At 35.6% G+C, this 18,383-nt stretch overlaps 2 protein-coding genes across 7 annotated transcripts in view; one reads left to right on the forward strand and one right to left on the reverse strand.

Annotated features, from left to right (window-relative positions):
* Positions 1 to 18,383, forward strand: part of LOC149531458 (uncharacterized) — a 68,152-nt gene that overhangs the window by 30,892 nt on the left and 18,877 nt on the right. For 3 of the 4 annotated variants that reach the window (XM_089808506.1, XM_089808507.1, XM_089808505.1), the window contains one exon: positions 5,617 to 5,759. In XM_089808506.1, the coding sequence (XP_089664632.1) occupies positions 5,617 to 5,759 (143 nt within the window). Of the gene's footprint in view, positions 1 to 5,616; positions 6,296 to 18,383 lie in introns of those variants that run through there. The other variant, XM_089808508.1, reaches the window with a different exon arrangement.
* LOC149531459 (uncharacterized) overlaps positions 1 to 18,383 on the reverse strand; it is a 69,642-nt gene that overhangs the window by 18,407 nt on the left and 32,852 nt on the right. Inside the window, exons 2-3 of one of the 3 annotated variants that reach the window (XR_016358424.1) lie at positions 10,891 to 11,055; positions 9,798 to 10,778 (exon numbers count right to left, since the gene is read on the reverse strand). The exons of 1 other annotated variant lie outside the window; for it this stretch is intronic. The gene's annotated coding sequence lies outside the window, so the exon portion shown is untranslated. Of the gene's footprint in view, positions 1 to 2,097; positions 2,448 to 9,797; positions 10,779 to 10,890; positions 11,056 to 18,383 lie in introns of those variants that run through there. One more of the 3 variants, XM_089808501.1, reaches the window with a different exon arrangement.

Here is an 18,383-nt window from a genome sequence, read left to right on the forward strand (position 1 = left end):
ATCCACGTGCCTATCCATTGAGAAACATTTTCTTCTTTTTGAGTTTTTTGATTTTTGATTTTTTGGTGTTTTTTTAAAATTTTCATTTAAAAAAAAATTGTCTTTCGAAGAGATCTCTCATCTCGAATACAACTTGAAAGCTAACTTCTGTTGATAATTCCACGAATGAACCTTGTTCATGTCCTCCTAGCACCAATTTCTGTTGATGTAACTTTTGTTCCACTATAACATGTAGAATCAAATACTTAATGTTTTGAGGAGAAACACAAAACACTCAATCCTCTCTTGATATAAGGTCACCTGTCATGCTAAGCTTGCAATATAAGATCATGAATTGGCTTCAAGGTTCCTTCTTAATTGTGGACTTCACTTAGTTTTATGGTGTGATATGTTGGTTATCACAAAGGGACTTATACTACTCATTCAATGGATGTCAACTCTTGCATTTCTAAAGATTTGGCTCTACAATGTGCAATGAAAATATAAGTTCTAACTTCCCAATTCTCTACTTCAAATTAAATTTCTAACCTCTATTCTTACTCTTACTTCTACTATGAATGCAAGGAATCATGAATGAACTTGGACTCTACTAGATATAGCTTAATCGACAACTCTACCCACCTAGTGCAAGCTTCCAAGGAACTACCTAATGGTTTTCACATCAATATCTACCCTCTCCAATCCCATCAATGGATGCAAACTAAAGATTGGATATCAATTGAAGTTAAGTGCTCAATCACCAACTTACCACACAGGGCACTCCTACCATCAACAAGAGGCTAGTGGCCCGGATTTGTCGAGTCACTCAAGTAAACATCCTCGAAAATTTCCATTCAACTAAACTACTTCTAAACAACATGAAATAAAATCCTAAACTACGTAAGGAAATATGGATCACCATGCAATAATACAAACTTGATTGCAACAATTCACCGTGCAAGGCACAACAATGAAAAGTAGATAAGATAAGATAATGATATTAATGTCTAACAAAAGACCACCAAAAGGTGTATGGGACTAGAAGATTACAACAATGAGGTTGGCAACAATAGGAGCACCCAACGGTGTTCGAAAACTAAAGCAACAACAAAATAATAAAAGCATAGAAATAGAGAGAAAAGGCCAAGAAAAGACTAGGAGTCCTTGTTAGGCAAAAAGAAATCAGGCACAGAAGGATATGCTTGTCGATGGGTAGAAGCTCTGCTCTGTCTTTGGGAACTAGTAGAGGAGTGCCATTGTTGCAAATAGCCAGTACGAGATCTAACAGATCTGGAATGACTAGAGGAGTTGGTAGAACTAGATGACCTTTTCACACCATGCAAAGGAGATAAGGGTGTGAAAATGGCAATAATGAGCTGAGCAGACATATGTCGGTGCAGAAGTAGTGATTGTAGCGTACTATCATGGAGCGTAGTGGCCTCCTAAAGATAAAGTGCAAGACACCTCTGATCATAGTAATTGAAAAAATATAAAGAGAGGAACACTCTCGGAATAGACAAAAAAATCTCCCTTTGATCTCATAGTATATAGGGCAACGGAAAATAAAGTGAGTGCCTGTCTCAATCTCATCCAAAGTACACAGCTTACAGATCTGCTCCCCGCTGTCAATATGATGGTCGTTTTGAGATCGAAGGCGATGAGAACCAACTCTAAAAGATGCTAGGGAGATACATAGGGCGTGAGACCACCGCTGAGAAAGGTAGCTAGGATGAACAATAATCCCATTAGAGATTTCCAAAAAGTGCTTTGCATAAAAGGACATCCTTGGGCGTAAACCATCAGGCGGGTTAACCCTAGTAGTGGCAATGTACTGTCTATAAATGTCAAGTTTGATATGCTCATTTAACTCCTTCCGTGAGGGGAGAAGATGAGCAGGGGCGTTCAACAAGAATTGGTAAGCGGGGAGGTGGTCAATATCAATACCAATCGAACCTAGCAAAGAAGCCTATGCACACTAGCAACGAGCTTGAGAACCATACTTAGAACTCGCAGTAGTAACCAAAGAACAATATGCCAACTAGGAGTATCGATCACGTTCACCAACTAGATCCGCAAAACCATGCAGGCGATGGAGGAACCAAATCATATCAAAAATGGTTGCGAGGAGCAAATGTGGCATTATATTAGTAACAATTCTCCAATCTCTCTAGGTCTCTACAAATGAGGGGAGCAATTCTTATATAGGGAGCTCAAATACAACAAATGACCCAAATTGATTTGAAATCAATGGCCAAGATTAATCCACATAAGCCCTATTTAAGGTTTCATAACTACCTACTACAAGCATTAAATGCTTATCCAATTACAATTAAGCACCACCTTATGGGCCAATGACAAAATTCAAATCCATAACAACTTGATAAGGATCAATGGCACATGGAGCAACGAGAAGAGAGTTCATTGTAGACAATGCCACCTCATCACTTTGGGAATTGTGTTCCTTAGGCCTGCAAGGCAAACAAGCACTTGTAAATAGTTATAAAATTTTAAATAATAATTGCCATAAGACTTAGAAAATTATCACAAACTTGCCATTTAAATTTTCAATAAAAAATAATTTAATGGGGTAATGGAAATTTGATTGGAAAATGTTTAATTATTACTATGTATGATTTATTTTCCATTATTTAAATTGTCCATTTATTAAAATTGATGCCATTTGGATAATTTCAATGCAACAATTGATGAATTAATTAATTCATTTGAAGTAAATCCATATTTTGGAAAATCAAGGCAAATATAAATCTCATCTCAATTTAAAACCCTTTTTTTTCATTTTATTTTATTTTTAATTTTTTGTCGTTTTCTCTCTCCTCATTTTTTTGTTCTTTTAATTTTTAATTTTTTAATTATTGTTTAAAGATATTGGAGCAAAATGGGTTTTGCCTCAATGTGAATTTAATTTCTTTATAAATATTTGATCCAAGGCATTTTAATTCGCCATGCTCATACATTATTTTCTCAGGTTGTATTGCCTCAAATTTTGGGCCCAATGCCATATGTAAAAGAGGCCACACACATTTGCAACAAACTTCTAGGCTTAACTTTCCATTTAAAAGGTTCAAAGATCATTACTCTAAGATGAGACAAAATTAACATAGGTAGAAAATCAAGTTCTAGCTCAAGATGAAACAACATTTACATGGGTAGTGAAACACGCCTCATCCAAGTTGAGACAACTTTTACTTGAGTAGTGAAACACGCTTCAGCCAAGCTATGGCAACATTTACTTGGATAGTGAAACACGTCTCAACTCAGGATGAGTTTTATAATAATATTGCTTATGGTTTCAACTATGCGAGAATTTTTTTAGCACCAACGTTTAGGATAATGTGTCTTATACTTAGCTGAATTTAGCTCTTCTTTTAGCATCACTCCCAATTTTCTTCCATCTCCTAGACTTAGTCAAATCTCCATTATCATCGCCTCACCCTCATGTCCAAATGCCAAATCTCTAAAACCAAACTACCACAAAAGCCCAAGCAAAAGACAAAAGAGGGGGTCCCCATTTGCAATGGGGTGATGGTGTGAAAACTTCACAAAAAGACCAAATACTAGTTAATCATTAACAAATGTGATGAGCATAGAGGATACTACAAATGGGTGACTTCTTGAGTATAAAAGACAATAGTTTTTGGATAGTTCCAGTTGACGAGAGATCATGATGAAAAAATTTATCTCTCAAAATGATTACTTTGTGAAAATTTGAGAGAAGGTAATGATAAAACATCAATCTATGAGTACTTTACAAAGGGGTGGGCTGGACTACCGAATGTTCATAAACAAAAGCGTAAAAAGAAATGCATAAGGATCATAAGTCACAAGAAGAAAATAGAGGAAAAGGAGAAGGAAAAAGCACGTAAGGAAGGGAAAACCACCATGACAAAGATGCGGGTTGGGCAAGATACGGATAAGACTAAATGAAATTCAAAGCAAAGGGAGGCTCTATAACTATAAAGATATACTATGAAATATAGATACCACAATATAAAAGAATTATGGGTTTATAAAGAGATAACTATAAGTCATAGTAAATCTTGATATTTAGAGAAATAGAAAAAAGGCTAAAAACCAAGGTAGAGACCTAACAAGGAGGGCAAAAATAAACCGATAGATAGATCAATAGATAGATTGATAGATAGATCAATAGATAGATTAGATGGATGGATGTACAGATGGATTGATAGATAGATTAGATGGATGGATGGATGGTCGGTCAGTAGGTGGGTGGGTTGGTACGTGTGTGAGCAGGTCGGTACTTGGGTAGGTGGGTGAGGTGGGGAAGGTGGGCAGGTTGGGAGGCAGGTGGGCAGGGAGGTAGGTAGGCAGGTAGATAGACACATAGACACAGATAAATAATTATGTTTTAGATCACTTCTAACTGAATGCTATGAGCCTGCACTCAACACATGAAGTATAATTAATGAGAAAATATAATCAACAAAATAAGAAATGAGGGAATAGCACACAAACTATCTACAAGATTATCAAAACTTGTCAATTCTGCAACACTTGGTGAAGGTTCTATATAAAGAAATTCATTACTTCACAAAATACCTTTGGATGAATTGGCAAGCTCTTTAGTGAAATTGGGTGCATTCCTAACAACTTTGATGGTTTTGACATCACAATGATTAAAAAATGATCCGTGGAATGACACAAAATGAAGTTAAAAAAAAATTCATGAACAATAGTTATTTATTATATTTGTAAAGATAAACAAGTGCACATGTTTTAGCAACCAAGTTTTGATGTAATAACCACAATTTTTTTTAGAAGATCGCTGTTTTATCTCAAAAACTACTGTGGAGTGGAGAAACAGTTATACAGATTTTACATACATTGGACATAAAAAAGGACAATTATATTGACTATTTTTAATTGTTTAATGTTCATGAACCCATGTATGGTTGAAAACCTCTCCTCCATTTAAAGAGTGTTTGTTTCAATGCCATGGCAATGAGCAGTCAAGCATTGATTCCACGGTCCACCTATCTAATAAATTTTGGATGACACGTTGTTAGGTGAAAGACACATGTTCAAACCTTGATGGGTTTGAAATTTTGAATCACAAAATGCTTAAAGGAGAGATGATTGACCTTTAAAATGGAACTCTGGTCAAATGAGGCCTCATAGCTCCCTTGGTAACATGGAAAAGAGCATTTACTGATTTAAAAGACCTAATGAAAGCAAAAAACACATATATACATATATTCCCATGCATACAAAAAGAGGAAGTTATATTTCAATTAAAGGAAATTTAAGATTCTAGAAGATGAAATTAAAACAGCATGTCCTTTTAGTATTTTTGTAGATTCAAAGGAGTTTCAATATAATGCAAGAGAAAGGCACAACAAGAACTTTATGCAAGTAAAAATCTAAACTGTTATAACTGGCTTTGGCCTCTTTTCTTTTGTAGTATTTTTTTCTCTTTTCATTGAATGCATGCTTATGGTTTGAATGTACATGTTTTTTTGCATGTTATCATAAATTATGATTAATTAATTTTTACATAATAGTTCAATTTTTATTTATTTTTGATGTCATTTTGCATGATCCATATGTGCAAGGAGCGAATTTATGTAATAGGCTACCTAATTTTGATTCTCTTAACAGGTACATCTTTATGGCACCTCACTCGGGAGTTTTCTTGCACAACTTTTTGTTCAGTATCGTCCAAGACGAGTAAAATCTGTAGTGCTATCAAATTCCTTTTTGGAAACTCGTTGTTTTGGAGATGCAATGCCTTGGTCTTCCTTGTAAGTTTACCATAAGTAACTTATTTCTAGATGAACATGCTATAGCTCTAAAGAAATAGCTGGTTACTTTTCTAAACTCCTGATAACAACTGGAATCCAGTTTCAAGGATAATTATTTTAGAGTTAAGTGGGGAAAATGTGCGAGAGGCACCAGGGATGATAAGGGCCATAAGGTTTAACTGGATTCACAAGTTTTAATCAAGTTAAGGTACTTAACAGGAACCATTGAACAAAACTATTGGGCAAACTACTGATATCATGAGGATGAAAGCTTTCCTAATTTTTGGGTTTATGGTTTTAAGGTTTAAAACTTTAAGCTTCAGGGTCCTACGATCAACTTCTGTGATCATTTCCAGCATCAGGTAGATAGGTCAGCTGAGGGACATAGAATGAAGGTTTGAGCATGTAAAGAATTATGTGGTAATGATTTGTAGCTTCGGTCGGATTAGTTCAAACAATACCTATGTAATCTATTGATCTTGAGAGATTGATATCTATCATTATTCTATATAATGATCAAATTAAATTGTTATGAATATTGTCAAAAATATTGCATGATTAATAACTATTAAGTTAAACTTCATGTATATATACACATGTATATACTCTTTATATATGTATATAATATGTTTTTACATTATTAAACACACACACACACACACACACACACACACATAATTCAACCTAATAATTAATAATCATGTAATGTGTCGATATTGAGTATCAACTTGATCAAATCTGAACGTATTCATTGTACTGAATCATCGATCATGTGATCAATAAAAACTATCAATTTGAGTATTATCATTGTCGCATTATGATTATTGACTTAAGCCGTTGATAATATTAAGTATTGACATTATGGAATATCACAAACAACAACGTAATTGTATTTACGAAACAACACTTAAGACATGTCTCACGTAGAGACATGCCTCTACGTGAGCTCTGATCCACGTAGGGACATGCTTCTACATAAGGTGTGTTCCTTCAGATATATATATATATAATTTAGATGTTTATTTTGAAAAACAGAAAATATATAGTGCTATTACAAAGTACAATAGATCTCTTCAAGTTGGCACAAAGTTATATTACTTACTAACATAAATCTGGCATATTATTACAGCTCTGCAACATTGTATCGAAAACAATATTAGTATTTTTGTAACTAAAGAATAAAATAGATTGTGTCTTTATTCCATTATTGAATCAATATCAACATACATTTGAAATAAAATAAATCCGATTAAATATTAACATGGTATTAGAGCCAGGTTATGAAAAAAAAATCCGTATCAGATTTATAGAAAGTTCATCTAAACTAACTTTAGAACTCTTTAATAATATAAAATGGTGAATGACATCAGATTTGAACATTGACTTGAAGGAGCATCAAATTTTGTATTGTGGAAATTTAGAATAATGCTTGCCCTAAAAGAACATGAGTTAGAATCATTCGTGGAGAAAGAGAATCCCATATCGTGTGATGACAGTAAGACACATTAATGGATGAATAGAATTAACCAAGCCATGAAGATATTAGTGGATGCAGTAAAAGATCATATAGTTCCAATTATATCAAAATTAGACACTTCATACAACATGTTCACAACCTTAGAGAACATGTATGAGATAAAGAACATGAGAACTCTTGCATTAAAATAACTCCATTGTGTATAAATGAACAAAAGTGAAGCTGTTACACCATACTTCATAAGAATAATAGAGTTAAGAGATTAGTTATCCAATATTGGCCACACAATAGACAATAAAGAATTAACAATGCTGGCTCTCAACAAATTTCCTACATCTTGGGAATCCTTCGTACAAGGAATAAGTGCTCGATCTATACTCGCTAGGTTCGATTGTTTGAAAACTATGTTCTCCCAAGTTTCCGGTACGGGGACGGTGGGGGATGGCGGGACGGGTTTTCATGATGGCAAATTTTTTTGGCAATTTTGGGGATGGGGGGGGGGGACGGGGATGGCTATATATATAGGAAAAGTTTAAAATATAGTATATATTAAGATAATATCTTATACTTTCTATAATAGTCAACTACTTGTCTATAGTCCATCTTTCAGTCTAGATAGGAATGTTTCCTATCCCGTCTCTTTTTTCTTCAATCTAGATAGGAATGTTTCCTAGCCTGTCTCTAGTTTTGTTTCTACTTCCGTCTTCAGTCTACGTTGTTTCTTTTAGAAACAACGTCCTTGTAATTCTCTGTAAGGAACACATTTGTTCCTCTGTTAATCAATCAATCATCCGAAAATCCGTTAATCTGCCAACTCTTCTTGAATCTTGTAACATGGTATCAGAGCCAATTTTCGAAATTATTTTGTGATCCTTGCTTTCTAAAAACCTTGAGCTTTCAACTAGGGTTTTTTTCTAAGGTTTTTGTGTCTGAGATTTCGACGAGTCTGCCCTAAAAATCGTGACTTCCAAACACGTTTTTATGCAACTCCCGTCATCTGCAAAACGTGTGAAAATCGTGGACGATTATCTGCAACAACCTGCAATCTCGACCATTTGTGGAGTTAAAACTCCAATCTTCAGTGCGGCCTCTGCCTCTAATAGAGCTCTGTAACAAAAACGACCATTTTTATCAAGAAATCTGAAGTTTTTTCAAGCTTTTTTCAGCCAGGGCCATTTTTTTCGAAAGCCTAATTTTTGGGGTCGAAAAAATATTTTGTTTGCAGATTCTTGGTGGGTTTTTCGAGAGCTCAATTGGGTTGTCCATTTTTTTTGGGTGCCTCGATTTTTGAGCCAGCGGATCCAAAAAATGACAGCAAATTCCTTCTAGGTTTTTCAAGCTCTCTTTTGGGTCATTCTCTGATTCTTCTGGGTCTTTCGTATTTTTGCCTCGAAGAACGTGCCTTCACAAATTTTCACAATTTTCATTGAAAAACGTGCCATGGTATCTCTAACAAATATTCTGCTCGAACATAATTCCAAATTCAATGGTCGCAATTATGGAACCTAGAAGCAGCGCATCATCGCAATCTTTGAATATCGAAACACCGATCAACTTGTTATGGGTGTTACGCAGCATTCGACTTCTTCGGGTCCTGATCAAGGCGAAGCTGCATTTTTCACCTTCTGTATCTGTTTCTGTTTTTTATGGGTTTGTTGATTTTCTCCTCAAAAATCATTTTAAGTTGTCTGTAATACGCAAGGTTGATGAGATTCTGGGTTTGTTGATTTTCTCTTCAAAAATCATTTCAAGTTGTTTGTAATACGCAAGGTTGCGTGAGATTCTGGGTTTGTTGATTTTCTCCTCAAAAATCATTTCAAGTTGTCTGTAATACGCAAGGTTGTGTGAGATTCTGGGTTTTACCGTTTTTTTCCACAAAAACGAAGTTTTGTAATTGCAACTTATTTTGAGTCATAGCACTCTTCTGGCAAAGCTTCTTGGTTTCAGCATTCTGTAGATCTAGGGAGGGTCTCAATTATCACAGAATGTTCCAACATCCGTACGTTGACCATTAAGGGAGGGTATTAAGATAATATCTTATACTTTCTATAATAGTCAACTACTTGTCTGTAGTCCGTCTTTCAGTCTAGATAGGAATGTTTCCTATCCCGTCTCTTTTTTCTTCAGTCCAAATAGGAATGTTTCCTATCCTGTCTCTAGTTTTGTTTCTAATTCCATCTTTAGTAGTCCTTGTAATTCTTTATAAGGAACACATTTGTTTCTCTGTTCCTCTGTTAATCAATCAATCATCCGAAAATCTGTTAATCTGCCAACTCTTCTTGAATCTTGTAACAGTATATACATTGAAATTTGTAAATATACATGTCATTCATATGAAACTAAGCACAAAGCATGTCATTTAAACATTATAGAACCATAACATACAACATTTGAATGCCATCTATGAAATAATATCCGATTTTACTATTTAGTATTTTAGTATCCAATTCTCAAAATGCATATCAATACAATATCAGAGAACACTGAACAATGAACATTAAGTTATTAACCATTGTCAATATCATAAGACTCATAATGATAAGCATGATAAATCATAAATCTGAAAATCAAAATCAAAATATGCCCAAAGCTATAGGCTGCCATAAAGTAATAAGTATCATATAATCAATGTATCATAATCATGCTCATGTTCAACATAAAAAACAAAACATAGAAAATGAAGCAGACTGCTGCTCCTATTCTGCCTCTACTAATCCATGGCATCAAAATCAGAATCCTCCTCACTGTCATCCTCCACAGGAAGCGTAGTCTCATCTAATGGAACCCCAACCAGTCCTGGTGCTATGTCATCCTCATCTATCTGGGCCACATCCTCAGGCTCAACATCCCATCGCAAAGCTAGTGTCTGCCTATACTCTGGAGTCTGGCGATCGGCAAGTCGAAGAGCATGATGCACTGTCACTAACTTCTCCGCTCTTTTAGAGGTAAGTCTATTCCTCTTAATAGAGTGGATATATGACTATGTGGACCAGTTCCTCTCTGCAGCTAAAGAACTAGCAACCTGTGAAAGGAGGCGACCAGCAAGTATCTTTAACTCAGGTGTATCTCTCCCATGCCAAGTCCACCATCCAATAGGATCCCTCTATGCCAAAACAACTCTATCCAACCTTGTTTGTGGCTTACCCAAGTTTGGGCCACGAAGGTTGGTGAAGTCAAGGAACTGTGCACGAAGAGTAAAGGCATCTTGAGCTGAATACATCTTATCAATTGCTTTTGTGAAGCCATCCAGAACCTCAGGATCATCACATGAGAGGCCCCTTCCACCCAACTGTGCATACCATTTGGGATTTAGAGCAAATGCTGCCATATGAAGCGGGGTATTCATTATGTTCCACCTCCGCATCACAATAGGCCTAATATGCTCCTCATAAAAGCCCAATGTAGGATCCTTTGCGGCAACAATTCTCTTCATCTTACCCAACATGCTGTCAATAGTCTCATAGATCTCTCCTAAACTAGGAGCATTAGTATCAACATATCTAATGACATCAACAATGGGTGCTATGACAGAGCAAATGTATCTGCAAGATCAAAATGCCAAAAAAAAAAAAATTAGAATTAAAATTTTAAGATTATTAGTAGGAAAATCAGCAAGCAAAAGACTAATAGTAAATTTAAAAACCAACAACTTACTTCATTGTGGACCACCAACTCTCATCAAGGATCCTTTGCCTCACCGCTTTTCCTTCAATGGACTTAGAATGAGACCATCGTCCCTACTCTGGATTCACCACCATCAATTGAAGGGCCTCATACACCTTAATCATCCTCTCCATCAAGATGAAATATGTGCAATACCTATAGCAACAATTGAAAATTAAAAATTTAAACTTAAACATTAATGATTAAAATTTAAAACAAAAAGCATCACATGTAAGTAAACTTATAAATAATTTTTTTAAATAACTTAAAGTTAAAACAAACTAAAAGTAAACTATAATTATAATTGACATACCTTGTCTCGGCTGGTTTGAGGAACTCCTTCTTAGAGAAGGACCTGAATAGAGCAAGTGAAGTGTGGTGGTTGCAAATAAATATTTGCACTTCTCTAGCTTCTAGCACCGCTTGCTTCACCCATTCAATCTTCCCTATGTCCTTCAATGCATTGTTCAAGGAATGAAAACAAGGGGTCCAAAATATGTGCCTATAAGCACCGTCTATCATCAAACTTGCTGATTTGCACACAAGTGCAGAATCTGTGATAACCTGTACAACATTAGAGGGCCCAATCTCCTCTATGGAATCTCGCAAAATGGTGAACTGAAAATCTGCATCCTTCTTCTTTCCTGAGCAATCTATGGCTCTCAAAAAATAAGAGCCAACAAGGGATGTGACAATGATATTGATGAGTGGCCGATGTCTAACATCGGTCCACCCATCCATCATAATAGAGCAGCCTGTCATAACCCAAGTGCGTCTCATATCTTCAAATAATAAAGCAACCTTTGAGTACTCTTCATCTAGGATAGTGGTTCGTAGCTTATGCTCACCGGGGGGCACAAATGAGGAATTCATGTTCATAATATCTTTCACCATTTGTTTATAATAAGTGGAACGGTTTGCATTATATGGGATACCATTAGCAACAAAGAATCTACCAATGGATGCCTCACACTTCTCCTTTGCCTATGCATTAAACACACTTTCCACCGAGCCCTTCTCACTACTACTTATCTTTCTCTTCCCTCTAGACCCCCCACTAGGGCTGCCACTAGTACCAATGGCGGATGAAATATGCCTAGATGATTGTAAGGGAATGGATGGTGATGTCACTGTCAAATTTTGCCCCTCCATTTCAGCCTCTAAGTGCAATCTTTGACATTTTAATTTTTGTTCATCGGTTAGGTTAGGACAAGCTTTGACTCCTTAGCGTGTAACACCTAAAAAATGTGACTTCACTCTTGTATAGCTGCCCCTAAAATCATCAAGACAAACATGACAATCCCACACCCTAGTCCCTCTCGAATTCTTTTTATCTTTTGGCCTAGGTGTGACATATTGGAGAAGAGGTTTTTTCCTATTGAAAAGACCCTTTGCAAAATTCTTCATAATGTCGGAAGGGCATTTAAACAAATCAGCTTTAGGATTGAGTTTTTGCCTAGTGTCACTACTAACAACATCAACCTTTACATTTTCTTCTTCACTACTACTACTTGTACTCCCACTGCTGCTCATTGTGTTTAAATATGCAATTGAATAGATATATGAGCTGAAACAATGAAAAAATAAAATAAAATCAGACTTTGCAAGCTACAAATTTATTAAAAAAATGATAGATGAAAGCACAAAGAGTTTTATACTTAGTTGGTGGACAAAATAGAAGATCAAACCCTTAGTCACGCTCTTGGAAGCAAAACTATTACCTCCTCTACTTGCAAAATGAAAACTTCAGCCGGCTGCAACATAAAATGAAAACCAAAGAATGGTTAAAACAATTTAAATGTGTTGAGTTATATACATTTTAGGGTTTTTGGAGGAGTGGGGCCCACTAGCTGACCAAAAAAGACACAACAAATGTTTTTTTAATGTTTTGAGCTTGCAAAAAAGGGGGACGGTCGGCCATACCTGGTACAGTCGGGGGAAGGCTAGATGTCCCCTTTCCATACCGAGGACGGCTGGCCGTCCCCCTTTTGTCCCCCCCACGTCCCCAAGTTTCGAGGACGTCCCTTGCAAAAAAAAGGAATTTGGGGACGGTTGGGGGACGTCTCATACTCGTCCCCCCGTCCCCGAAACAGGGGGTTTTAGGCCGGGTACGCGTCCCCGGGGAACATAGTTTGAAAACCAATTGCATTCAAGAGGAATCCAGACTTATTACTAGAGGGATTAGGTCAAACCCTCAAAATGAAGATATTCAAGTCCTAAACTCTCATGCTTACAAAAAAGGGAAGAAATGTAACTTCAATAGGAAGAAAGGAAAGGATTCAAGTGGACAACGCTCATTCAAGAGAGAGAGGGACCTATCTAAAGTACAATGCTTTAGATTTGACAAATTTGGTCATCTTGCAAGCCTGGCCTAAACCTCAAGCTTCCATAGCTGAAGTTAATAAAATGAGCTAAGATAGGGACTTTGAAAGACGTGTTTTATTCAGCCCTTTCTAGTCAAGTAACCACCAACCTAAATACTTTGGTCATAGGTAGTGGAGCATCCCATCACATAATAGGATTCAAAGAACACCTGGATAACCTTGTTGAAGATTCAGACGAGGAAGTCATCTTTGGGGATGATTCCAACTATCCAGTGAAAGGATTTGGAGCTTGCACTATACACTAAAACTCGAGCATTTCTCTCCAACTAATAGGCATATAGTTCGTACCAAGTATCAAACATAATTTGGTCTCCATTTCAGTCCTTAAAGACAAAGGATATCGAATTACCTTCATGGATGGTAAAGTTCTAGCTTGGTCCACAAACTCAAACATTAAGAAAGCTCACACTACAGGTGTTTGACATGAATGTTTATACAAACCTTGCACTTCTCCTTCTCAAGCTCTAATTTATGAATCCTCAAATACAAGTGAGATTTGGCATAATAGATTAGGGCATCTTCACTATCGTGATCTACCTTCAATTGAGAAATTGGTAATAGGTTTACCCAAATTAAACCAGGAACATGAAGGAACTTGCAAAGGGTGTGCTTAGGGAAAAAACACCCAAGGCAGCTTTTATAGGAGTGAAAATAGATCTAAAGATGTATTAGAACTTGTTCATTCAAATTTATGTGGACCAATGATAGTGTTGGTAAACAAATTGTTCTTTTCATTGTAACACTTAAATTCCCAAACCTATGAGAAACAATTTGATACCAACAGTTGGATAATCTGTCATGAGGCTGATAGATTTCCTCTGAATTAAAAGGTACAACTCCCTTATCAATGATATTCAATGAATCTTGTTTTATTCCTAAACTAACTGGGTATGTTCTTAACTTGAGAACGAAAGAGGAAAACCGAACCAGCCCTAGACGGAACTAACTCAGGTAGTGAATTCAGTTCTACACCTAGCCAACCCAGGAATTCACACATCCTATGACTCCCCAACATTGGTAATGCAATGTAAATGATAATTATGCAAATGCACTGCAAAATGAAAATGAAGATTAAACATTCTAATCTTTACAACAGGAATGAATGACAATACTTCGATCTATCGCCATTCACTATTTGACTAAGAATGCAAGAAAGTGCTCAAAACTGACTGTAACAATATTCCGATTGAAAGTAATTAGAAAAAGTGATGCTCAAATACTCTGATTCATAACAAAACCTTTCTTGTTTTCAACACAACAAACACAACACTCTCATTATATTTGCTTGCAATCTACAACCAAATCTATTACAAAAACTAAATATCAATCTCCAATGCATAAATGAAAATATAGAAATTAAATGCCCTCCCCTTTACTCTAGCAATGCCTACTTTTGCAGAAAAGAAGAACCCCCCATACCCACAAAGATTTACAATAAATAGACTTCTTCATAACCATTTGGTTCTATAACCGTTTCTTCTCGGGGATTCTCTTCACATTCCGATTGGTTTCTTCTGGTGACTTTTCAATTTTGTAATTGACTCTTGTCTCTTTGATTTCTCATCTTTTTCCTTTTGAAAACTGATATTCTTATTAACTTTAAAGTTAATAATGATATATCTTAACATATTTAAATTATATTTTACCAATTGACATTTAAATATGTTAAATCAAAATCTTTCCTTTGTTGGGCAGACAAAAAAATAAATACTGCTGCCAGTAAAAATGCATCATATTATAGGGGGCATATCTTTTTCTTCCACCCTTGGATCGAGCTCATTTTTGGATATGTTTTTCCAAACCTAATTTTCTGAATTTTGACCGAAGCGATTGGAAAAATAATCACGGAGTCAAAAGATATGAGCTACTGAACGCTGGTCTATATGACTGTTACAAAATCAAAATTGATAAAATGGAGTTTCCAGCCACTCTTCTTTCATAGGCTTTGTAACCCAGATGTCTTCAATTTGCCAATATGTTATCTTCCATGCTTACCATGTTGATTTTTCTCTAAATTTTGGGAGTGAGTCTCCAGAATGCTTGTGGCGGAAAATTCCAAATGGAGGTCAAAAAGCATACCAAGTTCTCAATTTTCCGCTTCTTTGTTGTAGGTGAAATTTGCACATTCTAGTAATAGCTACACTTTGTAAATAATTAACAAGTAATACTTCTTCTTTGCTATCGGGTCACTAGTTATAGAACATTCCAATTCATTCTTGGTGAAAATTTGACTTTTGTCTTCTCCCTTTTGCGGAAAACTCCAACCTGACTACGAAAGGCGTAGCATAAAATGAATTTTCCACTTCATATTTAATGTCATGTTGATGTCCAAATCTTTAAGAGATAAATCATTATTAAATTATCATTCTTTGTTTAATCAAATAAGAGCTATTTTCCATCTCTCTATTGTTGATTTGATACTCAGTGAAAATTCCATTTTTGAGTGTGGAATGCGCACCCAATCTTCAATTTTCCACCTTCGTGTAGTGGGCACAATTTTGATGTAGATTGATTCATAAATTATAATTACCTTTTTGAAGTGATCTTGATACTAGACCCCATATATCTTCATTTTGGATTGAGATTTGTCTTTTCTCTCCTCATGTGGAAAACTGAACTTTGACTGCAAAAGGCGTAGTAGAAAATGAGTTTTCCGCTACGCTTTTCCCTTTGGTGGAAAATGAAACATTTGCTTCTCCAATGGAAAATCTGAAAATGACTGTGAAAGGTGTAGCGGAAAATGAGTTTTCTTTTACGCTTTTCCCTTTGGTGGGAAATGAAACATTTGCTTCTCCAATGGAAATTTTGATAATGACTGCGAACGGCGTAGCAGAAAATGAGTTTCCCACTACGCTTTTCCCTTTGGTGCAAAATGAAACATTTGCTTCTCTAATGAAAAATCTGAAAATGACTTCTCCATTTTAGTAAACATTTCTCTCTTTTCTTGGCATAGATTTGTTCTTCTATTCATCTCTTCACATGCTTTCCTTCCAATTTTAGATCTACATTCTGGACTTTCATCTGTTATGTTTGTCGGCCTTTATTCAATCTTCATAGACAATAGATCTTCACAAAACATGTGCTTTCATTGAAACTGAATTTTCTAATAGTCAGAACCTGAATCCATGGAACCTCTGCATCAAATACCTTAGAACATTGAAACTTCGTAGAAATATGGTTAGGGAAAAACCATAAACATTTGGGGGAACTCTTTATGAGGTCAACTTTAAAGGTTTGAAAATGGTGTACCAAAAGTATGCCTACAGATAGTAAACTCTTTAGAAGGATTTTGGTACTATGTTATTTTGTAGATGACTATTCAAGGAAAACATTGATATATTTTTTGCTAAAGTTCTTATGAGATTTAAGAATTCTATGGCTCTAGTAGAAAAATATGTCAGGCAAAAGAATCAAAATCCTAAGATCAGATAATAGGAGGGAATACATGTTAGATAACTTAAGACCTTCTATAATAATGCCGAGATTAAGAGGGAGTTTACCGTTCCTTATAATCCTAAACAAAACGGTGTAGCAGAAAGAAAGAATAGGACAGTTGTAGAAGTAGCCAAAGCCATGCTACATCGTCAAAAATTTAACACTTCTCTCTACGCTAAGGCTGCTAATACTGCTGTCTATATTCAAAATAGATGTCCTCACTCCCATTTGGATAACAAAACCCTTGAAGTAGCCTTTACAAAAACAAAACCTGATACAAGTCACTTGAAAATCTTTGGTTATCCCATTTACATTCATTACTGGAAGAAAAGAGATTCAAACTAGAACTCTTAAGGAAAAAGGGAATATTTGTCAACTACAATGAAACATCTTAAGCCTACATGATTTACATTTTTGGACAAAAATTAATTGAACTAAGAAAAAACGTTATCTTTGAAGAAAATGTTGCATTTAAAAGATCCAAAGGCTCACAAAATGGACATTGAAGATCAAGAACCTCCTCAAAACATGGAAGAACATCATACTACTAAGATTCAAAGGGAGACTCTTGAACATATGGAAACAGCAATGAAAATGAACCCTTGGACTCCATTGATGAACCTAGAAATGTTGCAGTTAATAGAAAAAGACCTCTTTGGGCAAGAAAGATGATTCAAGAGGTTGAAAATTATGCAGCTCCAAAAGGAACCTCCAAAGAAAGCAAAAGACCACATAGATACTCTAGCTATGTTGCCCATATGAGTAAAATCATCAAGTTAGAACCCTTTGATGTTGAGGAAGCTCTTAAACATCAAGTTTGGAAAGACGCTATGATAGAAGAATACCAATCCATCTTTAAGTACAATGTTTGGAACATTGTACCTAGACTGAAAGATAAATTAGTGGTTTTGTGTAAATGGCTCTTCAAAATCAAACATGATGCAGATGGCAGTATTGAAAAATATAAAGCGAGATTTGTTGCCAAAGGCTTTTCTCAAAAGGAAGGGATTCATTATGAAGAAACTTTTTCTCTAGTGGCTCATTATACCTCAGTTAGGGTTGTGATTGCTATCGCTGCTTCAAAGGGACGAGAGATTTATCAAATGGATGTGAAAATTGCTTTTCTTAATGGTATAATAGAAGAAGTCTATGCAGAGCAACCTGAAGGATTTGTGATCCATGATAACAAGTCCCATGTTTGCAAATTAAAGAAGACTCTATATGGTCTTAAACAAGCTCCTCAAACCTAGTATGAAAGGATCCACAATTATCTTTTAGGATTAGGGTTTTCCTAAAACAATGTAGATGCAAACTTGTATTTCAAGGTAATAAATGGTGACATGTTGATTCTCATTCTTTATGTTGATGACTTATTGATTACAGGAGAAGAACATCTGATCACCAAGTGTAAACAAGATCTAGCATCTAAATTTGACATGAAAGATTTGGTTCATCTAAATTACTTTCATGGTTTAGAAGTATGGCAACGGGCTGATGGTATTATCCTAAATCAAGGAAAATACACTATTGACATTTTGAAAAGGTTCAAAATAATGGGCTGCAAACTAATGTCTACTCCCATGGAAACAAATTTACATAAATTAAAAGAAACGACTATCTTAGAATTATTAGATTCCACTCTCTATCGATAAATGATTGGCTTTC

The sequence above is a fragment of the Cupressus sempervirens genome, chromosome 11 (genome assembly GCF_028749045.1).
Source record: "Cupressus sempervirens isolate cs-2001-9-10 chromosome 11, ASM2874904v1, whole genome shotgun sequence".
NCBI classification, from domain to species: Eukaryota; Viridiplantae; Streptophyta; class Pinopsida; order Cupressales; family Cupressaceae; genus Cupressus; species Cupressus sempervirens.